Source organism: Megalobrama amblycephala, linkage group LG13 (assembly GCF_018812025.1).
Source record: "Megalobrama amblycephala isolate DHTTF-2021 linkage group LG13, ASM1881202v1, whole genome shotgun sequence".
In the NCBI taxonomy this organism is placed as follows: domain Eukaryota; kingdom Metazoa; phylum Chordata; class Actinopteri; order Cypriniformes; family Xenocyprididae; genus Megalobrama; species Megalobrama amblycephala.
Window position 1 is genome coordinate 40,379,731 of NC_063056.1, and position 25,960 is coordinate 40,405,690.

General features: G+C 37.0%; 1 protein-coding gene across 1 annotated transcript in view; it reads left to right on the plus strand.

Moving 5' to 3' along the window:
- Nucleotides 1-25,960, plus strand: part of eif3ha (eukaryotic translation initiation factor 3, subunit H, a) — a 66,138-nt gene that overhangs the window by 25,117 nt on the left and 15,061 nt on the right. The window contains exons 3-4 of the mRNA XM_048153008.1: nucleotides 13,717-13,884; nucleotides 23,833-23,932. Coding sequence (XP_048008965.1) covers nucleotides 13,717-13,884; nucleotides 23,833-23,932 — 268 coding nt within the window. The remainder of the gene's footprint in view (nucleotides 1-13,716; nucleotides 13,885-23,832; nucleotides 23,933-25,960) is intronic.

Sequence of the window (25,960 nt, forward strand, 5' to 3'; positions counted from 1 at the left end):
TACTTATAAAGCATTAATTATTCTTGGTTAATATTAATTTCTTAGTTACTGTTTAATAACATTACTAAAATCAAAAGAACTTTATTTAATGTACCTGAGATAAAACTAACAATGATCAGCTGTATTTCTTAACTCGCATTAACAAAAAATAATTACTGTAACAAATGTAGCTGTTGCTCAATTTTAGTTAATGCAATAAATAATGAGACCTTATTGTAGTGTTACCTGTTGTTCTTTATAGCCTAATTCTTTTGCACTTTAATGTGTTTGAAAATTTTACTCTATATTGTTTGTGTATTGTATTATTGTATTTAAACATCCAGAATTATTTTATTACAAAAAGAGTTCTTAAACCTGTTATACTACCGTATACCGTGATAAAAGCTTCAGCAATTAATCGCAGCATGAAAATTTAATACCGTCACATGCATAACACAGACTTATCCTTATCTATCCTTATCGTATAAGCATTTTGAACTTTATCATGAAGTTTGAGAAGATGAAGCAAAAGTTTTGATATGAATTCAGATACATGCAATAAAGCTTAAGGTTATGTTTCCTCTTCATGCTCAATGATTATTTATAAACGAATACTTTTACTCTAGTATTCATTTTACTCAACTGACAAGGATCTCTTAGAAAGTATAAATTTAATGACAACTAATGAACAATTAAATTGCATTTATGCAAGAAGCATGATAGTTAAAATTTGACTGGAATCCAGTCATTTAAACCAAAGAACCAATTGCTCTCGTCTCCACATTGAGAAGTTTGCATTGAACAGTTGTGATTGAGAGATACAAACAAGAGCATCTCAATGCTTTCTTCAATTGGATCATTGCAGACTGAAAGATTGATTGTAAATGGTGGACGAGAAAGTGGTGACGGGCAGAGTAGTTTCCAAATTAGCCTTGCAGCTGAACATCAGCAGAGCACTTGAAGTTACACTTTTGGCAGCACGTCGACAGAATTAAGCACCATCTGTCAGATTATGAAAGGCTGTGAACTGACATGTCACAATCGTATCACATTGGATAATGAATCTACAAACAAGATTTGCATTTCCAGAAGAATGAGGCAGTGCTTGCAAGACAGCAGAAGAGCAGTGTTAATAATTAGGTAAATTTGGGTTTTAGACTTTAGTTCTGATCTAAATAATTGCTGCTGGTCATTGGGAGAAGAGAACTTAAATTTCTAAATTAATATGGTTAAATGGAAGATTACACTTTATTTCGATAGTCCACTTTAGACATTCTACTGTAAGTAACTTTGCACCTACATGTCAACTAACTCATTAGAGTAGACTGTTAGGTTAGGGTTCAGGTTAGAAGAAGTTGACATGTCGTTGTAAAATCACTTCTAGTCAGTAGAATGTCTGTTGAAGAGCTTCAAATAAAGTATTAGCAGAAATTAAGTCGTCTAATACTCTAATGACTGCTAGTTGACTTGAGTAGTTTGAACCAACAAAATATATTCAGCCAGGCAATTTGGAATTCCTTTGATTCTTGTTTGGTAATTTTATTTTTAACATTGTTTAATGCATTAGGTAACTAACAATTGTAATTCTTTCCAGTATAACACATTTATAGGCTATTTACATGAAGTTTCAAAAAATGGTATGAATAACCTGTTAAATGTGTTGTTCATTGATACCTAATGCATGTTAACGAATGGAACCTTGTTAATTGTTTGAAACATCCAACCTGCCAATCATCCAAGTCAGATTATCTGGTTAAATCCAGTCTTTGTTTTTCTTTTGTTGAAGAAGCCAAACATAAAAATTATAACATTAGCATGCAAAACAATGACAGTAGCTCTTGTGTTTGGCTGTTGGGTAATGCTTGTTATGATCTGCTTCTCCGGAGGGACATATTTCATCCAGCGGGCTGCCATAAGGCACTGCTGCGTAAAATAGTTGTGTTTTGCCTCCCTAGAGGGTTCCCCCCTAATTGACTGCTTGAAATATGAAGTTCATGGTGAACCATGTGGTTCATTGTTGCATTTGTCCTCTTATAGAGATAAGATATAGTCCTGATGCAGATGTGAGAAGAAGACCTTGTTGTGCCTGTTGGTGCATCATACAGTGAGGGATGAGCGAATCCCTTTCCATTCTGGCGAGCCAGCCCGGCTCCGAGCGCTCGCGCCTCTTATGTCCTTGTTATTCTGATGTTGTTCCAGTTGAAGTCATATTGAATGTTCCTGCAGGTAATTAGAGGCTCGCCAGGCATGCTTTCTGCAGAACAAGTGTGAAAAATGAAATCATCTGCCGTTTGCAGATGTGCACAAGGGCGGCTTTTGGAGGGAGGAAACACACATTTCCTTCTGTTCTCTTTTCTCGGCCAGCCAGCAATGGGGATTGTGTCAAATGCAGAGGGAGTGTCATTGTGACACGCTGGCGCACGTGTTTTCTCGCCGTCTTATTGACAGATGCATGTGTGACTGGAAGCAAACAACATATCGAGCTCCCCCGTCTCGTCCGTCGTCAGCAAGGCAAGCTAGCTAATTTTCTCCTCGCAAGCAGCTGCATAATAGGATCTGAGGCTCGCTTTGTTCTGTGTTCCACCGGGCATCACAGATTAGCTGCAATTAATCTTAGTTAAGAGAGCCCTGTGTGTGCCTGACACCCTTTTACGCCGGGAGGGATGCAGCGCTGCCACTGCTGCAGAAAAGCAGAGGGGAAAATAAACATCAGGCTGCTTTATACGAGTCAATATCTTGTGCCTCTAATGGGACAAGATTCGACCAAAGCAACCCTTCATTTGACAAATACATCCCATCATTCAAGCTGTTGTGTTTCGCCCCTCCTTTTACTTCTCTTCCTTTGCCGTGCTTCTCGTCAGTCCCGTGGGATTCTCCTCACGGACTGTCTTCATGCTCAGGCGCCGGCCCTTTCTTTCAGAGATTTCCCATGCCTTCTTGCCGGCGTCTCATTGAAGAATGTGCTTTTAAATCTTCCCCACCGAATGTTGAATCCGTACCACAACTGTTGGGGTGGACACCAAATTCCCCAAATCTTGGTTATGGACACGTAAAATTACTTTTCAAATTCTACTAATTGGTTTTTAGGCTGATTGTGGGTTAATCTGACCCCGAGTGGACAACCGTTTTGTTTTTGTTTGTTGTTTTTTTTTGACTATATGCAAAAAAAAAAAAGTGTCTTAAATGAATAGTTCACCCAAAAATGAAAATTATCCAATGATATACTCGCCCTCAAGCCATCGATTTGGCTCCAGGGGGTTAATAAAAGCCTTCTGAAGCAAAACGATTGGTTTTTGTAAGAAAAATCCTCTGTGCTTCCGCATTCGTTAATTCATCATTTGTCGCGTCAGAGGTAAATCTTCCACCGTAACTCGATGCGTATGGCTGTTTGATGGAAGCTAAATAATATTATAGCTTATAAAGTTTTAAATATGGATATTTTTCTTACAAAAACCCATTGCTTCACTTCAGAAGGCCTTTAATAACCCTCTGGAGCCGTATGGATTGCTTTTATGATGGATGGATGCATTTTTTTTGGGCTTCAAAATCTCTAGACCCATTCACTACCATTATAAGCTTGGAAGAGCCAGGATATTTTTTAATGTAACTCTAAAGAAGATAGTCATATACACCTAGGATGGCTTGAGAGGGAGTAAATCATGGGATAATTTTCATTTTTCAATTCTTTACCTTTTAAGATTCGTATTCATACTTTGTTGACTCAAAAATGCTTGTGGTGTGGAATTTAAAAACTGAGGAATGGCACTAGGGCTTATATTTGACCCCCTAATAGTCGACTAACCATTGGTTGACTAGAAGAGGCTTAGTCGACCAAAATTGTATTAGTTGCTTAGTCGCAGAAAAAAACAACCTTGTTGGGAAGTCACACAGTCGGTGAGGAACAGATCGTTAACGGTGGGTCCTTACAGTATGCTGGAAATCCAAACGTTCGCCTATCCATCGACCTCAAATATGGCTTGTCATTTGAAAACATGTAAGTTCTCGCTCTAACATTAACCTAGATAAAAGTGTGCTGCTATTAGGTGCATATCCAAGTGTTTGTGTGGAAGCTGAAGTATAGCACACTCTACTGCATGACCTGGGGGCGCCGGTGTGATCACTTGCACAGCGGAAACGACTTCAAATTAAAAATTTGTCTTTCAGATAAGAGTAATACATCATTCGAAGCTGGGTCTACTTTTATTTGTGTAAACTTGCAATAATGAGAAAATGTTGTGCTTTTCTAAAATAAAGAAAACAAACAGGATGCGCTTTCTGCCGTATCGGTCTCTTTGGACTGGAGCGTGTCACAAAAATGAACTGAAACTCAGCATATAATTGCCTCACAAACATGAGAAAAATATCTATAGAATGCATACAAACCAATGCAAATCGAAAATAAATTTTCTCTGCTTATGTAATCCGTATGAAAGTTGTGTTCACTAAACTGCGGAGATGGCGAGTCAGCATTGTCAGCTTCATCTTTGCAGCCGACACTGACTCAGAAAACACTAGTTTATTAATAAATAATTAATGTCTCCTTTTATATATTTTTTTCCCAATGCATTCATATCATTACTTTTGCCGGTGCTTTGTGGTGAGTTTTACGTGTGCGCTTGAGCACAGAATAGGCTATATTACGCCTATATATTTTAAACACTCATTATAGTTCAGTATTCTCCTCAGTATATATTTAAGAAATTAAATTAATATAAATGAGCAATTAGTCAACTAAAGGCTTAAATGAACAACTAATAGTCAACTAGAACAATCTTTAGTTGGGGGCAGCCCTAGTTGTGCATTCATGTTTTACAAATGTTCATTTTAATTCTATTTTATGACATTTAAACAAACTGCATTCAAATACACGCTGCTAACTCAACACAAAAAATCATGGATTGAAACAGAATTTAAAAGTCAATAAGAAAAAAGTAGAATTAAAATGAACATTTGTAAAACATGAATTTAAAACCCTATTTTGAACTAGAAAACTTTGAATGTCATCTTTGAAAGACGTTTGAAAACTCTTGACGGTTTATAGGCCGTTTCTTCTTCAATTCTGAATCATGCACAATCCTGAATGCAACACTTTTTTTTGTCATCTAAATACTTGACACCAAAGCCTGTCCCTCACAGCCTTTTCATTTGCATTAAATTAAACATGGCGTTTACCCTGACTAATGCCCACAATGCTCTAGAGTGAGGTAATGCTGTTGGCCTGCTGTCTCTGTATTAATTCCCGCCATGGTTTGTGCTTAATGAACCGGGATCCCGTTCTCCGTACTGCAGCTTCATCCGGTATTGGCAGACCTTGCCAGGTGGAAGCAGTGGCGCAGTAGATTGCCACGACGGGAGGCGTCTTGTTATTCCAAATGGAAGACTGGTGGGTGTCAGAGGGCCCAGTGTTGACCTTTGTTGGTTGAACGTGCACAGTGGTGGTTTCAAATCATCTGATTTAATCTTTTTTTTGGGATTAAGCTGCCGTTTCGGATTGGCCATTTTGCAGTACCATCACGCAGGCTGCACAGCCGTATCAAATTAGAGAATTGCAGCTTTGGAAGGCTGAGACACATGCATAATGCAGATCTCTATCCGTTTGATTGTCACTGCTGCGGCCTGAAGGAGCCGTGGCATTGTCTTTCGGTATGGCTGTGGCTCTTTTTCAGGGTTCATTGGGAGGAAAAATGAAGCTGGAATCCATGATGATTATCCTTAGAGGTTCTGGTTTGGCTTGTCGGGGTGAATATGGTTGTTATTTGTCTAATCGTTGATGTGGCCCATGGTTATTTGAGGCATGAATCTTAAGCTATGTAATTCAGAGGCGTAGATGAAGCTATTCGTAGTGGTTGTTAGTCTTGTGTGCACCATCACGAATGGATAACTTTCTTGCATTGCAATTTGCAACAACGTCAGACTTTCTTACAATACAACACCATTTTAAAGGGGACCTATAATGCCCCAAGATACAATAGACACATTCTGGGGAGACCTGAGACTTATGTGAAGTTTCAGCTCAAAATCCCCCACAGATCATTTATTATAGCTTGTCAAATTTGCCCCTATTTGGGTGTGAGCAAAAACACGCCGTTTTTGTGTGTCCCTTTAAATGCAAATGAGCTGCTGCTCCCGCCCCCTTTCCAAAAGAGGGTGGAGCTTTAACAGCTCAACAACAACAAAGCTGGAGAATCTCACGCAGCCAAAATGATGACGGTGTTCAGCCTTACATTGTTCAAACCGGAGTCGACACTGATGGAGAGACTCAGGAAGAAGTTACAACTTTTAGACGTTTCTGAATGGTTAGTGGATAAATTGATGTAGTTGCTGTGGAGTTGATTCAACTCATCCACTAGCATGTGCCGTCATGTTCATCTTTTGTGTTGAATTGACCCTCGTTTGTGAAGCAGTCCGGCGTAAAATGACGGCATGTCAACAACACTCTACTACAACAACTCTTCCTCTTCTCTAAAGCAGCCCAACATGGCCCCGCCCCCTTTGTTGTGTGTTCTCAGGGGCGGGGTTTATGTAAATTTTAGGGTTAGTGATGTCACCAACCTGGGAAGAAGATCATTGTAGTTCCTACCAGCCATTTAAAAAGTGATTTCTGTAAAAGAAAATATCTCCTTTGCATTGAACTTTGAGCGTCGTAACTTTGCAGATGTTGTTTATGCTCAAACAGCAACATTACACACCAACTAAAGTAAAAAAAAAAAAAGTGAATTCTTAATCAACCACCCCTTTAAATGATTTATCATAATCTAAATTTCTAATTTGATTTAAAAGAAAATCTGATGTACTCAAAATGCATTGATATGTAAAAGGACATTAAATCCTCCAGTAGTGGTTTTGATAAAGCCATTTATTTTATTCGCTTTTCTTAAGTCATATATTTTCCATTTAACCCAACCTTGGATCAATATTATTGAACGCAAACGGGTTATTGCCTGCAATCGATAATCTATGCAAATTCTCCAAGAATTCAAAGGTTCTCCTATCTGACATGATCAGGAGCATCTTTCCTCGCTGTGGCTCCTCGGCTGGTTCTTGCACTACACTGAATTGGTTGTAAATCAGATGCGTGTCGTGAGCATTTGGAAGCGTGCAAGAACACATTACAGATGGACCTGCGGTGCAAAACATGCCCTTGATGTTTGATTTCGTATGCTGCTTCTGTTTGGTAGCGCCATGCTGTTAATGGACGTGCGGAAAAGAGAGTCGAATGAAATTGCGCTGGCATTATACTTCATGTCTTCTAGCCTGTGGCTCAAGTCTATCAGCCCTGGCCAATAATAAGCAATCCATTTGCAACTCCAAGCCTTGATGAATTACAACGTGTGCCTGAGCGGTACATGACCTGAGAAGTGGTGGATGTGAAAGCGTGCAATTCCAGACGCCAGTTATTGCTCTCGTGTTTGACGGGCCTGTTTGCCAAACGGGATTCATGGTTGCCCTGACACTAAGAAATCAGGCCCCACGAAAGGCAATAAATTATTCTCCCGCCTGACACGAGCTCTTATTACCTGTGTCACTCTACATAGAAGGGACGTGTTGGCCTAATGGCGGATTTCGTCGGGGAAGAATTTTCCGGCACAGTCACTGACAAATCAAATGTCACTGCTCGTCCAGGTAATGACGTCTTTGCCTCCCACTCGGCTTGTGTTTCACACTCGAGGCTTGACAGCAGAACCCAGTGTTTCATGAAATTAATGCTCCTTTCTTTGGTGGAGTAACACGGCCTAAGTAATTCGGGTCGGGTGGGGTTTGACCCTCAAGTGCCAGTTGCACACAAAAGCCTTTGAATTATACAGAACCCTTAGTCGTCACAACAATAGGACGCAATGCTCCGCAATCCCAGCTTTCCGCGCTTGCCCGGCTTAAATGAGACTTCAGCTTTCTGTGAAGATCAAGGGAGCGAGTTATCGCCCTGAAATACCCGTGTTCAAAAGCCATTTATGCAAAGGGAGCATCTTTGCTTCGTTTTGTTTTGTAACCGACGTCTGATATTCAGGGCTTGACGTTAGCTTTTTTTTGCTCACCAGCCACTGTGGCTAGTGGTTTTCCAAAGCTACTAGCCACTCGGCATGGTGTCTGATGTCACAAACTACCTTGTAACCAATCACGTCAATGTGCTGGTGGGTTTTAGCATATCATTAACAGCGAACTAGCAGGGGAGTCTCGAGAAAAGCCAGGATATCCCGGTATATTTTTCTGTTGATATGAAAAATTGTTGATTTAGCAGTATATGGCGGGTGTATGATGTATATTACGATATTATGATGAACTATATGCATTTCTCCACTGACGTTCTGAGTTGTTCAAAAGGATACTGATTGTTAGAAGGCAGCTTACTCTGAGATGGCGAACGGGAACATGGTTTGTGTAACATTTATTAGCTGTTTGATAACGCAGTCAAGCAAAAGGCTAATTATCGTATGTGTCCGATGTTGTAAAGAGTGATTGTGCAGCATTTACCTCAGTAAGTCAAGTGAGTGGAGGCGGAGCTAATTTGCATGTTCTTTGATCCGCGTATACTAAATGAGGCAGGGATGTAGTTACATTCAAGCAATTATAAGGCATGAAGAAATTTTTTTTTTTCACAGGAAAAAAATTTAAATGTCATTTTGGTGATTTAAAGATGAGTTTTTAAGGCATAAAATGATTGACTACAGGGGGATTTTAATATCTCAAAATTTGGCAGCAGGTTTATTAGGCTGCTGTCACTTTAAGACCTGATGCACAGATCCATTATACTGTTACACATGCATTCAACTCTTTACATTCACTTCAAACATAACCGACTGTGTTTACGTGAATACTCACCAAGACCGGCATTTTGTGTATATTTGACTAAGCGTGATAAGCAGCAAAAAATAACTCAATTTAGTACTGAGAGGCGGATTTATGCTCGCGCACTTTGGTGTACAAGAACAAAATATGCGGGAATAAGTGAAATTATGCGCAATACCCACAATCCCACTGAAATTCAAGCCCTGTAACACCAACAACATTCATCCGGAGCAAATGAAACGAGGTGGTTCGTGTGTCGACTCACTGTTGGAGAGAGAAAGCGCAGCTGGTATCGTGTATCTATTCTGCGGAAAATGACTATTGGAAGCGTTTCAGATATTTCAGTATCTATGCATTGAAAAATCAATCTTTTTGACAACACTACATTGTGCTTAGTTTATTATTTCAGAGGCCTTTTTTAAAGATTACAATTGCATGCATATATATGTTCAACCCACCAAAGTGGCTAGAGGAGTGACTACGTTACACTCCACCGTTGAAATCCACCCGCATTTGGCAGGTGTTAATGTCAATCCCTTCTGATTTTTAGCATTTGCATTCCAAGTTATATGATGGATTTCTCCCAAAAAAAACAACTTTGTATGTTCTGCTGTAGGCGCAAAAAAGCCATTTTGCGATGTTTCACGCTTTACCTTTCCATTGCTGACTATTGTAAAAGTTGCGTAAACGCCCTCGCCTCATTTAGCATGGGTATTTTTAGAGGGTTTCCTATCAAGGAAGTGTCATTGTGAGGCTTCCATGGGAATGCAAATTGCATCTCTGGCTGAATGTATTGCCTCATACCCATCAGCTTTTACAGCACTGTAGGGATTGTTTACTATGGCAGAGCCGTCTTTCCTCTAGAAGCGGGGCCTTGAGAGTGTTTATTTTGGGGCTTGAAGATTTGAATCGCTTGTTTGGCTTCAATTTAGTTCTTTAAAACGTCGCCCCCCTCGTGCATTCGCTTGGAGGAAGCCAACCAAGAGTTTCGGAACAAATTACATCTCGCTGTCTCATTCATATTCACCGTCGCCTGTCAGGTCCTAGCGGTGATGAATTTAGTTGTTAGGCCTGGTGGGCACGCTCGAATTTGCCAAAGCAAACGCTTGTGCTGAATTCATTCCACGCACGCAGCTCGGGGACCGATCGCTGGATACGTAGGATGCCAGTCACCTGCCATCAGACGAGTCGATTGGGATGGGCGTGGAATAGCAAAAGGAAAGGTTTCACCGGTGCAGCGTTCCGCACGATTGGTGGAAGTGCTCTTCTCGGAGGAATATCATCATCTGTAGAGTGCTGAGAGTGCTGCTTGCAGCATGTAACGGAAATGAAGAATAGTTCTTCCACTTTATTATGCTTTCATCTAGCGGTCTCTACAGCGGCTGTGCTTTTAAGGCAAGCCAATATTTTGCTTTATGTTTGGGTTTTGTACATTACAGCTGTGTGTTTTTTGAGATTGAGTTGTGCACGTCAACCGTTCCAGTCTCCTCTGGGAAATATTATGGTTAAGGGATCTGATGGGAGTTTTTTTCCCCTTAAGCCAACACCAATTTTAGACTTGAGTTTGTCCTTTGTACATGCACACACTCTGATAGATGCCTAATCCTCTTGATATTTGATGAGATTTTCTTTGTTTGAGGAAGTATTGTGTCTGTGGAGGTGCTGTCTGATTTGCAGCGTCTTGGGACGGTCAAGAGGGCCTCAGATACACCTGTCGAGTGTTTGCCAGTACACAAACCGGTCCTGAGTAATAGTTGTGTGTCTTTTGGATTATTTTATTTTGTTTTTCCATAGACTTTTCTTCTAACTTGAGACTGTAATAATGCTAGAAAGGCAGGAAACATATTCTGTGCAAGTTGTAGGAAATGCTTTTAGCTATATGGAAGCATGTTCTTGTTTGTTGTTGCATTATGAAATGTCTGTTATGCAAGTACATATTGCTTTTCAAGTTTGTATTACAGATATATTTACTCCAACATTTTTATTTTTTTTTTTAATATTTATTCTGTCGATAAGCTGAGGCTCCAAAACAATAGTTCCCAAAAACATTATTCACATTATTATTATTATTATTATTATTATTATTATTATAATAATAATAATAATAATAATAATAATAATAATAATAATAATAATATAATAATAATAATATTATAAATAATTCTAATATAAATAGTATACATTATATTACTGATGATTATAATTGTAGTAGTAGTGATGATGATGATGATGATGATAACTCCTAACAAATATAAAAGCACATTATTTAATAATAATAATTCCTAAAATAAATATTTATGGCATATGCTATTCAATAGTTGTAGTAGTAGTAATAATAATAATTCCTAAAATAGTGCCCAAAAACATTCACAGTAAATAATAATAATAAGTATATAAGTATAAATAATAATGATGAATAATATTTATAATAATAATAATAATAATGTAATAATAATTGTAATAATAATAATAATAATAATAATAATAATAATAATAATACAGTAATAACAATAATAATATTTATAACAATAATATAAATAGTATACATTATATTAATGATGATAATTGTAGTAGATAATAGTGATAATTCCTAAAATATAAATAGCATTTATTATTCAATAATATTGATGATGATGATGATGATGATGATGATGATGATGATGATGATACTCATAACGTGAAATATTAATGACATATGTTTTGTAGTAATAATAATACTAATAATACTAATAATAATAATAATAATATTATTATTTTATTATTATTATTATTATTATTATTATTATTATTATTATTATTATTATTATTATTATTCCTTAAATATAAATGGCATATATTTATTTAATAATGATAAAAATGAAAATAATACCTAACATAAATATAAATAGTATTTATTCAGTAATACTAATAACTCCTAAATATTAATAAATATTAATGACATATATTATTCACTACTACTACTACTACTACTACTACTACTAATACTAATACTACTAATAATAATAATAATAATAATAATAATAATAATAATAATAATAATAATAATAATAATAATAATAATAATAATAATAATAATAATAATAATAATTTCCTTTAATTTAATTTACCCAGACTTTTGAGCTTAACTCTCTCGCCCCCTTGAGTACTAAGGTTAGTTACCACCACAAACACACAACGGCTTACATAATTATGTTCAACAAGACTTGTTTCAGGAAGTGTTGTTGAAGTGTGTTTCAGTCCCATCCTCACTCTGGAAGAAAACTCGACGCTCCAACGACTTTTGGCCGGCGTTCCTTTTTCAAAGCAAATTCCGTGACGATTCTTTCTTTTTGCTTTCATCCAGTAAGTCATGGAGTAGTGACAGCATGTCAGGCTCCTGCTCTTCAACAGGAGGAGACCGTTCCTCATCCCACGCTTCTCTGTCCTACTCCTCCAACTGCCTGGAAAAGCTTGGCACAGGCAATTAAACTTTCCCCAGTGCACGGATTTGAATCGGCTTCATCCGAAAGATATCCACTCTCTTTAACACCGTCTCCTGGAGTGTGCACTACACATTTGCTTGCCTCCCAGTAGGGTTTATTTATAAGCAGGCACATCTGAGTCGAGGTGTGGAGTCTGCCTCTCGTTTGTTCAGACGATTCATCTGCTTCTCTCCTCTCCTGCAGATGTGACGTTCACGCTGCTCCAGCTGAAAGTGAGCTGTCCCTGTGTAAATCCTTGTTAAAGTTCACTGCTGTCCCCTCTGCACCCGGCATTCTGAAGAGCTGACATCTCTCCCCATAATCTGCTGCCCTTCTCTCCTCTTTTCTCCTGTCTGGCTGTGCCAGATCACTCGAGCAAACTTACAGAGGCTTGAGTTTTTACAGACCGTGCACCTAAAATTTGTATTGAGACTTATCGGATTAGGATGCAGTATTCGTAGGGTCTGTGCTGTGCTTTATTAGAGCTGTTTTCCAAGGCAAGACATCTGCATTACTAACGTTGATCAGCATAGAAATGTAGTTCCATTACTGAATGCATGATTTTGACAATTTTTTTTTTTTTTTTTTTTTGTATGGAAGTATTAGTATAAGCACCTTAAAGGGGACCTAATGCCCCTTTTCACAAGTAATGTAATATCAGTCTCTGGTGTCTCCAGAATGTGTCTGTGAAGTTTCAGCTCAAAATACCCCATAGATTTTTTTTTTTTAATTAATTTTTTTAACTGCCTATTTTGGGGCATCATTAACTATGCACTGATTTAGGCTGCGGCCCCTTTAAATCTCGCGCTGTGCACAGATCCAGACAAAATCCCCCACAGATCATTTAATAGCAGCTTGTCAAATTTGCCCCTATTTGGGTGTGAGCAAAAACACGCCATTTTGTGTGTGTCCCTTTAAATGCAAATGAGCTGCTGCTCCCGCCCCCTTTCCAGAAGAGGGCGGAGCTTTAACAGCTCAACAACAACAAAGCGGATTGTTCAAACCGGAGTGACACTGATGGAGAGACTCAGGAAGAAGTCACAACTTTTAGACGTTTCTGAATGGTTAGTGGATAAATTTATGCTCAATTTGTGATCAATTCCTTCGCTATAATCAGAATAAACAATAATTCTGCCTTTTTAAATGGTAGGTTGTCTATGGTTTATACATGCATCATCAAATAATGATTTAAACTATAATATCTGTGCTAGTATCTCGATATAGGTGCGTTATAATGATATGGAGCTCTGTAATCCATCACACCCCGTTGGGAAGTCACTGCGTTATTATTGTGCTTTTGGTCAAATGAATGCGTTCTGGGGAAATTTGATATTGGGAATCCTCCCAGCACCTCACTCTTACGCTCTCCCATGATGCCCCAGTGTGAAGCCTTTCGCTTTGACTAATGAACGGCCCTGGAAATGTCAAACTTTTCTTTAGCCAGCACAATCATTTCTCATAAACTCATTTTCTCTCTCTTTATCTCTTCCAGTTCAATATCAGATGGAGATGATGAGGAGTCTCCGGCATGTGAACATCGACCATCTCCACGTCGGCTGGTATCAGTCCACGTACTACGGCTCTTTTGTCAGCCGAGCCCTGCTGGACTCGCAGTTCAGCTACCAGCATGCAATCGAAGAGTCTGTGGTGCTTATTTATGGTGAGTCTCATTAGACACAGTAAGAGCGTATTACTCGCATTGCAACTGTAAAATATATTGTGCAAATTAAAAAGTAGGTCCCACGTCATTTTATCAAATTTAAGGTTATAAAAAAAGTCTGTTCACCCAAAAATGAAAATTCTCTCATAATTTTCTCACCCTCAAGTTGTTCTAAACCTATTTGAGTTTTTGTTCTGTTGAAGTTATTTTGAAGAATGTTGGTAATCAAACAGTTTCTGGTCCTCATTGACTTCCATAGTATTTTTTTTTTATTCTATGGAAGTCAGTCAGTGGGGACCAGAAACCCACATTCTTCAAAAATATCTTCTTTTTTTGTTCAATAGAACAAAGAAAACTCACCATTTACAGCCAATACAGACAATTTACTATGAAAATACATTGTTTTAAAGCTTTTTAACAGTTATAGCACCACCTATAGTCCGGTTTTCGTAAAATTGCACATGCCTGATTAGAATTATGTCACATGTGCTCACTGATTTTCGTGAGGTTCTGAATTTTTGTTTAGGAGTTATAGGCTTTTCCCTGCATTTTCTAAATGCTATAGCTATCCAAAGGGTAAAGTTCAACTTTTTTTGCTAATTATTCATCTAGAGAGTCGAGAGAATTGTACTGCACTTGTTTGGTTCCAAAAACCTAGGACTAGTTTGCAAAAGTAGTTTTTTTTTTTTTTTTTACATAATCAGGAATATTTAATGAACTATTTGATTGACAGCAGTGGTTCTTGAGGCAAAGTGGTTCAGTATGAGGAGATCTATCAAATAACATGAATATTGTGTGTATGTGTGAAACACCACCTGATTACAGAGTTGTAAAACTCGTTTTTCATATTCTTACAGGCCATGAGTCAAACATGCCCACTGAGTTTCGTTCCGATCGGCCTCCGTTAACCTGGTCTAATAGGTGCTTCAACTTCATTGACATGCAATTAGACCAGGGCAAGGGTCTTTCACAAAAAATACTTCAATTAAACATCTACAAAGTGAAAAAAATGATAATTTGGCTTTTTGATTGTGTTTTATTCCCATTATGCCCAAGAACACCTTTTGCAGTGCTCAAGTCTGTTTTTTAAATCAGTTGCGTACTTGTTGGTTTTAGTTAAAGTATGCAATGCCGAAATGCTGAGGATTGTTTTGTGGTTGTTGATCAAGGTCTTCCTGTTGCTCAGTCAAGGGTTCGATACACAAACTTGCAGAATGAATGCCTTGAATGCGATGCAAATCTCTTGAGATGAAAGCATCTGTGTGTTGCATGAATGTAAAGTGCATTGGTACAATGGTGTGTGAAGTGTGTCCTCAGGACTGGAGTATCTTACTGCCCTGTATTCCACACTCGGTTCACGGCCGCCGTGCTTTATATTTAATCATGCCCCCTTTAAACCCATCAATAATGCAGGCTGATATATTAAAGGCTAAATAAAAATCTGCTCACATCTCTCTGCATACCGCAGAAAGACGTCTTGCAGTTTTAGACCGTGTTAGAAAGCTGTGTTTTTAGTGGAATTTCATCCAATGCATTTCAAGATAAATCACACATGACTTAATGCACTTTTTTTTTTTACAATAATGCATTTAGCAGACTTGTTTATCTTAATATTTAAATAAAGCAACTTGCATTGCATTCATCAGGTGATTAAATATGATAAAGTTTTGCAACCCTTGTCTCACAACTTGAGACGTCTGATACGTAAATGCATTTCTAATGTTACAAATGGGTATTTGTGTTTCAAACAATTCACATTAAGATGTGAAATAGTCTTGCTTAAAAATGAAAACTGACAGTTCTGGACACATTGGGTAAAAAAATGCTATTGTTTTTTTCCCCTTTATTTGATATGACTTATTTAAATTGTTAAAAATATAAATAAAAAAACATATAATTATAATAAATAATGCAATGGTTTGAACCCATGACCTTGCCAATGCAAGCGCAATGCTCTATAGTTTAAGATCCAAACATTAGACTGGGGTGATAAAAATAGCACTTAAAATCCAAAATCTTCTCAGTTGTTTTTGGACTGGACAATAATAGAAAACTACAAAAAGTACATTTATTTTGTTTTTCTGCGATATGAAAATAACTGGAACTTGAGTAGCTCTATTTGGATAGAATGAATTATTCTAGAATGATTGGGATGATTTGTCTCTGTGGAAAATTAAATTTAAAGTAATTAAAAAAAAAAAAAAAAAAAAAAAAAAAAGTACTTTTTAAGCCCTCCGGTGAAGTGAATGTACTATATTTTATTTTTGATTTAATTAAATATTTAATATTTTACATTTTATGGTACTAATTTATATTTACGCTTAGTTAGGATCTGTTTATTACCTGTTAACCACTTTTTGAGTGTAGACCTGAAAATTAAATTTCCAACTTTAAACTGTTATAAATCTTTAATGCTTTGGATCACAGACTAAAGTTTGGTCTCTTTTTAAAGGTCCCGTTTTTCGTGGTTTTTTGACGCTTTGATTGTGTTTATTGTGCAATATAACATGTGTTCATGTTTCGCGTGTAAAAAAACACAGTATTTTTCACATAATTTACTTATCTGTATACCGCTGTTTCCACTGTCATAAAAACGGGCTGATGACTTCCTTGTTCTATGAAGTCCCTCCTTCAGAAATACGTAACGAGTTCTGATTGTGCCAGCGGTTCCTGTGTTGTGATTCGACAGCTCTGAGTGCACCGTGCCCGGAAAAGTCACGCCTCTTACCATAACGTGGAGATGCACGCGCTCAGTGTTATTGTAAACATGTCTTTTTACATTTTACCCTATCAATTTGAGCCGGAATCAGACCCGGTGATTGGACTGCGGGATGAAAATAACAGCGTTTCGACGACATGGCGACAAACACACTCTACAAACGCAACTCTTGTGTATTCCTGTGGGCGGAGGTTAGTCAAAAAACTGTTTTAGTGACGTCATTAAAGAAGGAAGTAGAGGGATGTAGTCCAAACTGGCCGTTCGATGTAGGCGACTTCTGTTAAATAAAATATCTCGCTTGGCATTGAACTTTGAGCTTTAAAATTTTACAGATTTTATTTATACTCTAACAACAACATTACACACTAACTAAAGTTTGAAACATGGGATCACGAAGAACGGGACCTTTAAAGAAAATACATATTGCTGAAGTGAAAAAAGTTGAAAAAAAAAAATATATAGAAGTTAACATTGTTTTGAATTTATTATGAAAAATGCACAAAATATTTTCAATTTTAATACAAATATATATTTTCCAAAACATTTTTTTTACTGTAACTGAGAAAATCAAATCCGTAAATCTAAACAAGATGTGTTCCAAATTTGGGGTTGATATTTCAAAAAAAATGTCTGTTTGAGCGCAGTACCAAACGCCTCCACTAGATGAATCAGCGTTTTTGAACAAATCACTTGAATGAATGATTCAATGACTCACTCGCTCATAACGACTTTCACTTGTTTCATTACTGGATGAATCAACATTTTTGAACAAATCTCTTGAATGAATGATTCAATGACTCACTCGCTCATAAAGACTTCACTTGTTTCATTACTGGATGAATCAGCGTTTTTGACGAGGAGCACAAGTGTGACTGCTTTTCAGGACCATTTAGCCTTTTTGAATCATATCCATGATTTTTTTGTGCTCATATAGCAAATGGCAAAACCTTTACCAAGTTACGTACACTTCCGGTGAAAAAAAAAAAAAAAACCTTTTTAGGTCAAAAATGACCAAACAGTTGCAGAAGGTTTAAGCTGCACGATTGACAAACGTAATTGTCGATTAGATATTGTATATGTAATTGCGATTATTAAAGGCATAGTTCACCTAAAAATGAAAATAGTCATTTACTCACCCTTTTAAAGAATGTTGGTAACCAATCATTTGACAGTAGACATTGACTTCCATTGTATTATTTTTTTTCTACTATGAAAGTCAGTTTCTACCATCAACTGATACCAACATTCTTCAAAATATCATCATCTGTGTTCAGCAGAAGAAAAACATACAGGTTTGGAACAGCTTGATTAAATGATGACAGAATTTTTATTTCATTTCATTTTCACACAGAACTGTTGTCACTCCTGAAATGAATTGTCATGTCAAACAGACTCTTATAAATCAGTCATGGGAAATGAGAACTGTGCGAGTTTTGCTTTGTATCAAACGGCAAAACGTTGTAGCATGACGCATTCATGACATCTCACATCCTGTTGATGCTGAAATATATTGTGCATTTTATTATTATTATTATATAAAATGGGCACTGTGACTCTAGATGGACGTTCCTTTGGCAAAGCAAGGACATTTCTAAAGTCCGCCGGACCCTCTGCAGGGTGTGTGTGAGTGGCAGCTCAGATAAGGCCAGTGCGAACACTTCAAAGGCTTTGACAACTCTCTGACAAGCACATTAATTCAATACAACTCGCTTACTAAAAGCAGTGGCGAGCTTTTGTGGTCGGCGCAGCTTGATTATGAAAACTGACAGCACCTGCAGTCGATGATTTCTTTATGAAAGAGGGGGAAAAGGCTTCTCTGCGTGACCTCCTGCCCCTCGCGCTTCAGATTGGTTATCCGTCGGTGAATATAAATGTCTTGTAGGCGTGGGATGGAAGTGGTTGTTTTATGGTGCTTAACTCTGTGACCTTTGTTATTGTCAGACGCCTTGTTCCCATTTCAAATGCAACATTGTATCGCTTATCTAAGCTTTTTCCTCTACTATCTGTTTATATCTGATAATCTGTTTCTAATCTGTAATGATGATGATGAATAATCTTTAAATGTAATCTGTATCTGTTTTAATGATCTGATTACTCTTGAACTGATTTGGTTCATTCAGGCTCATCCATACCCTGTAATGTATTTAAAGTGATGTTGCTATTGCTTCTAGAGAAAATGCAAGCACAAATGTCGTATTTCACACATTGTGTGTGATATTTCTCACATCCCTCTAGCAAGATAGCAGCATCGGCCAGTGTTTACATTAAATATGATTAAACCTGGATCATTGAATGTGCATGCTGCTGTTTTGTTTTTTTGTTTTTGCAGCAAATGGCATTTTTGGCCGAAAATGTGAGTGCATCACTAATATCCATGTGACGTTTTTTTATCTCATGCTTTCTGCAGCTCTTCCAGTAGGTGTGATTAGCTTGTGTTTCTTACAAACCTTACAGTCAAACTGTTTTCAACACCTTAAGATTCATCCATCCATAAAACCCTTTTTGCTAGAGCTGCACAATTGTTCATTAAAAGATGGCGATCTCGATTCAAACACATATACGATCTCATTCCTGAATGACAACGATTCGTTTGTCTATTGAATCTTTGAGAAAATCACACCGCTGATCCAGAGAGAGCAGTTGTCATGTGTAGATATGAAACAGCTTTTCAACCACACAATATCATTATTTCTGTTACGAATATTCATATCACAGAAGTACTGGGATAAAAGTTTATAGTTCAGATATAAACACTGTTGTCTACATTAGTAATCAAAAAAGAGCAAATCCTTTTGAAAGTAACTTTAAGCTTCAAATAACAATTGTATCAATTACATCATTACACCAGTAGGTGGCGACAAGTAACTTAAAAATGTATGTCATTGAATCATTCATTCAAGAGATTCGTTCAAAAATGTTGATTCATCCAGTAATGAAACAAGTGAAGTCTTTACGAGCAAGTGAGTTGTTGAATCATTCATTCGAGATTCGTTCAAAAATGTTGGTTCATCCAGTAATGAAACAAGTGAAGTCTTTGAGTGAGTCGTTGAATCATTCATTCGAGATTCGTTCAAAAATGTTGGTTCATCCAGTAATGAAACAAGTGAAGTCTTTATGAGTGAGTCATTGAATCATTCATTCAAGAGATTTGTTCAAAAATGTTGATTGATCCAGTAATGAAACAAGTGAAGTCTTTATGAGCGAGTGAGTCGTTGAATCATTCATTCAAGTGATTTGTTCAAAAACGTTGATTCATCCAATAATGAAACAAGTGAAGTCTTTATGTGCGAGTGAGTCGTTGAATCATTCATTCAAGAGATTCGTTCAAAAATGCTGATTCATCCAGTAATGAAACAAGTGACAACTTTGAGTGAGTCATTGAATCATTCATTCAAAGCATTTTTAAAAAAATATTTTTTATAATAGACTGCAAAAATTAACATTTTATCAGAATCAAGATCTTTATTTGAAACAAAATGTTTATCCAGAATTGTGCAGCTCTATTGTTTTCCATCTAGTCTTTGTTCTTAAGCGTATTTGAACCTTGTTAGTGTAGCTTTTTCAGTGAACGTCCAGCAGTCTTCTTCACATTTGCATGTTTAGTCCCAAAATGCATCTGCTTCTCAAAATACAAACTCTGATCTGCGTTGTCTTTTAAATCCAGTTGTCTTTCTTCTTCAGCGACAGCAGTTGCACGCTTTCATATGCAGACAGCAATAGACTGCCGAGTTTCTATGGAAAGCACTTTCTTTTTGAAACCAAAATTGGGCTTGAGGAAAAGTGTACTCAATATTTCAACAACCGAAAAAGACATTGTAATACCATTTCCACACTTCATTAAGTAGCAGGACCATTTCAAACAGTACTAAGGTAATAAGAAATGTTTCTGTAGTACCGCATTAGCAGTCATTTTGTAAGGATGAGGTATCACGGCGGTTGCTGAGAGGACTGGAGTGATGCCGCGGCTTTGCTTTGTGCAGGTGAAGACTGAATAAAAACCATCATTTCAAACGGTAATTATAATTCTCAGCATTAGTGTTGTTTTTCATCAATTCAATGCTTCCTCGGTGAGCAAAAGTATCAGTTTAAAAGCCTATTCCAAACTTTTGAATTGTAGCGTGTATCAAATATCATCAAGGATATAATGAAATATAATTAATTATAGCTACATCTCTCAGCCCTAAAATCTGCCATTCATGGAGTTTTTAGTCTGCATTGCCAGAGAGAATGTGCAATTACTTCCTTTGTCCTTTTTGAACTATGAAAAAAATTATATTTGCAATTTAATGCCACAGAAAGAACCAGTTTCTAATAATCTGGAGGTACTGCTGCTGTACACTGTAAACTGAATAATTTGGCAAAACTCAAAAAAATTGAGGTAATCAGTTACATCAATTTTTTTTAACTTAAGAAAATCAAAGTTTAAGTGAGCAGAACTGGCAGATTTCAATTTTGTATTCATACTTTTTAATTGCTCTTAACTTGAAATGGTAAATTAGCAAAGCAAAGCATTAAACACTACTAAATCTCCCAAATCAAACACAAAAACACATTATATAACACTTAATTTTAGCATTTACTCTCCCTTTCAAGTGTCATGTCTAAGCATTCTGGGAAATAGGAATCCCAGCCCAGTTTCAGGTAAATTTAAAGGATTAGTTCACTTCAGAATTAAAATTTCCTGATAATTTACTCACTCCCATGTGATTCAAGATGTTTCTGTCTTTCTTTCTTCAGTGGAAAAGAAATGAAGGTTTTTGAAGTACCGCAGTAGGGCGAAAAATTCAATCTTATTTTCTCCAAAATTGGAGAAAATACTTCAAAATTGTCTGACTTTTTTTTTTGCAAAGGTCCTTTGACTTAGTCTTTGCACATTCACTTTGTAAACACTGGATTGGTACTTCCGCCTACGTCACGTGTGACCTATCCAACGTGATCATCGCAGAGCAGTTTTTTAGAAAATGTCCGATGGTTTCTCTAGATAAGACTCTTATTCCTCGTCTGGGATCATGTAGAGCTCTTTGAAGCTGCACTGAAACTGACATTTGGACCTTCAACCCGTTGAACCCCAGTGAAGTCCACTATATGGAGAAAAATCCTGGAATGTTTTCCTCAAAAACCTTCATTTCTTTTCCACTGAAGAAAGAAAGACATGAACATCTTGGATGACATGGAGGAGAGTAAATTATCAGGAAATTAATTCTGAACTGAACTAATCCTTTAAGTTCGTCTAAATTAAAAGAAACAAATTTATAAAACTCAAAACAATGAAACAATTGAGATTACTCAATGTGTTTCGTGATATCAAAAGAAAAAGTCCCAAATATTCATAAAAGTTCTTTTGAATGAACTAATTTGAGTTTGTCCTACTCAAACCAATTAAATATTTCAAGCATTGGGGTTTAGTGAGTTCAACATTGATTTTAATCATGTCTTCAATCACATGCAACACATACTTCACGCGAAATCGAAGAATGAACTGGTGTGGTGTCATTTTGAACAAGTTAAGGCAAAAACGAAGTTCTTTTCGGGATTTTGAAGCAGTTTGCCAAAGCCAACTTTTTGGAAAAATTCGCTCTGGCTGGTAATAGGTAGGTGTTGCTCTGAGGCTCCGCCTTCTTTGAGGTGGAAATCTTTTCCAGTTCATTTAGTCTTTCCAGTCCATCGAGGACAGACATGCGTAAGCGAAAAATGAAAAAGAACTTGTGAATATATCGCCCCCTTTAATGTCTTGAGAAAAGCATGCGTGTTGCACAAGCGGCAACCTCCCCCTTTCTCTCGTGAAGCCAATACGGAAGTAACTTAAAGTTTGGTCTATACTGCTATTTTTGCCCTTCATGACAACTCTGAGGGGGGTGAATTTTTTTATAACTTATCCGTTTAAATTATATTAAGCCTTAAAGTTCTGCATAATTAAGGGCGTGGTCACTTGAGTGACAGGTATATTGCGCTGCTGTCTGTGAGCCGTCATGTTACCTCAGCTGCCGCTGAATTTGGCATCTCAGCCGTTTTTGTGCTTTTTTTCTCGATTATTTTATACACTTATAAAATATGGCTTGCTGCATAACATTCGAGACTGATGTGTGTCTGTGTAGATGTGCATGCATGGGGAAGAGACACAGAACACACGTTGTTGGATCGTGGCATTGGCTGAAAGTTTTGGTTGTGAGATTTACTACAATGACAATACCAGGAGGATATACAACTCCGACAGCACTGCTTGGATATTATAACTAAAACTGCTGCACTATTTTGAAAAAAATATACTTTGGACACGGCTCATTTGTTTGTTAGATACGATCGTATACAGTTTTACAACATAAACACTGCTCAGATTGCATCCTTTCTTGAAGAACGATGACAGAGAGCAGATCATTCAGAAGAAATGTGAAATGTTTTTTTGTTTTGCAATGGACATTTATATTTTACCCAAGTGCCACAGATTGGATTCATCTCGCGATCTCTATTTCATTATAAAGAATTTTCCATGATTGATTTTCCATGTTGTTATTTGCACACCCAACACTACTGCTGTTGGAGCATCTATATCTTAAAAAACACCGTAGATTGACAGTAAACCTTTAGAACATTCTGATGATAAAACTTATCTTCATTAATATTTTAGATCGTATCTAGATAGATAGCTCCTTTGCTGCTAACATGGTGGCGTCGAGCTAGGTGGGCGTGGTTTCAGCAACCAGTCATATCAGCTCAAACCACCTCCCCGCCTCTTTGCCCATTTTCAGTTATCCGGGAGTGACGTGCGGTGACGCGCAGCTAAGATGGCCGCGGCCTCATTTACGCTTCAAAACTGCTGTTCAGAACTCTATGGGTGACGTCACGGATGCTACGTCCATATTTTTTTACAGTCTATGGTGTTGCATCATGACCCTTAACTGATTTGACAATTAGCAAGTGTTCCAAGAAGTATCAAGCATCGCCTTGACTTATAAAAAACCTCCTTTTATTCATGCAAACCAGAATGCATTGGAAAAAAAATCAATTCAAGATGGCAGATGAAACAAAATAAATGTTGTGCTTTTCATTTAATACCAAAACACTTGGCTGGAAACAGTTTAGAGTAATTAAAAATTGACTTTTTTTTTTACCCAGTATTTGTCTGTGTGTGTTACTTTTTTTCTTCTTATTGGAGTATTGCTTCATTAACTGACTTTAACTCAAACTCTGTGTGAATCTAGCTTATGTTTGCGATGTTTTTTGCTTCATAGATCCCATAAAGACTGCGCAGGGCTCTCTCTGTCTGAAGGCCTACAGGTTGACCCCCAAATTAATGGAGATCTGCAAGGAGAAAGACTTCTCTCCGGAAGGGTAAGACACTGTTTTTACTCTTACCAAATTAAAACACTTCATTCCATTTCCATTTACTTCGGTCACTTCCTTCTCCATTTACTATTAGTCTGTCGCTAATGAGAAGCGTCTTCAGCGCACACAAACAGAAGTGCATCCCGGCTCAGAACGAGCCATCAGTGAGGGGCTTTTATTTGTCACGATGGGGCGTCTTTGAAGGAGTAGTCAGCACTGTCTGCCAAACAAACAAATGCACAAAGTTTACAACCTCACTGGCTTCTCGGCAGATGGTAATTGGTTTTAAATTGCTGCTAGACATAAGCCTAATGGGGGAATGTATCAGCGAAGCAGTGATGTCTGAGCGATCGGGAGAAAAATACCAACATAAAGACTTTCGCTCGAGGACTCGAGCGCTGAAGGGTTAGCTGTGGGTAAAGAGGGTTCACAGATGCATTAGAGTCAACATGACTTTATATTGTCGTATTAATGCATGTTACAGATTAGGGGTGTCGCGATATCCTTCATGATAACCATGATATTCAAAAATCAATATCATGTTAATTAAGGGTGTGACAATATATCGTGATAACTGAAATATTTAAAATGAATAATACAATGACACGTAAATAATCCAGCGCCAGTACCTGGTTGACATCTCAAAGTACAGTATGTGTCGGTATTTCACCGTAACGCTGCTATCTGACATAAAACGGAAGGAGATGCAGCGCGCACAGCTTCTACTGCCGTGCAAAATCATGACGTCTGATAAGACAGAGGAGATTCTCTTCACAGCAGAGCATGTGAGCGAAAACCATTTTAGTTTCGTATTTATCTTTAAATATTATATTATTTTTTATTTCATCTGTTGATTAAGAAAGTGAACAGCACGAGTAAGATAGCTACATCATAAGATGCAATCATACATCGTAAGGTGCAGTATATCGGGAGACATGGAGTGGGTCAGACATGATTTTGACCACTTCATTTAGTTTTGTTTTGTAGAAAGCCTTTCGTTAAAGTGATTTTCGTTTAAGATTAAAATTAAGATACAATTTTTACAAATGTTTCATCAACCAATTGCCTGTATTTAATACATAAGAAGCAAATATAGAAGACAATATAATGGAGGCGCCGGCGCGATCACTTGCACGTGAACTGGAGCGCGTCTCATAAATGAACCGAAACTCCGCTTATAGGCTACTTGAATGAAATGTGCATTTAAAATGCAGATAGAGATGTTCTGAACGATTTAACATGTAGGGAATTAACACACTGTTTTGACAGTATGTGTTTTTCTGTGTTAAAGCCATCTTGGTTATTTACGCAAGTATAATGTATATTTAAATGCTATGCTAATCTACATTGCCTTTATCACTGTATTGAATATAATTTCTGCCTCTAAATCTTTTCAGTTTTTCGGGAAACATTCAGGCAGTGTTTTTACTCCAGCTTGAAATAAGATAAACTAAATGCTTGTCTTCCTTCATAAATATTTGCTAAAGACAGAATGCTAAAAGTAAAAATGATTGTTTCTTGTGTTTATTAGTTGTTTATCAGTATCTGATTAAGTGTAATGTATGCAATGGTGTGATTCATTGGCTTAAAAGTTTCTATAGAAATCACGATATATTGATATTGTGAATTCTTTCGGCCACGATAACCATGGTGTGAAAAATCTGATATCATGACAGCCCTATTACAGATCTTACTGTGCATAATTAATCTATGAGCCTTTTTTCCAAAATGATTTATTTTATAATCTTTCATCAAAACAACCGCCTGGGCGATATATTGATACTCCTGGTATTTTCAAATATTTTTCTGGTAATATAAAATATGATTTTTGCATTTCAATGTGTTAATTTAAACTGTAATCCACCAGAAAAAAAAAAAAAAAAAGAAAAAAAAATGGTCCAGTACTCTAATTTTATATGTATATATATGTAAGTTAATATATAAATACATAATAATGTTTTTAGTATTATTAGTAGCAGTAGTATTTTTTTTTTTTTAATCTATTATTGTTGTTATAAGTTATATATATATAAA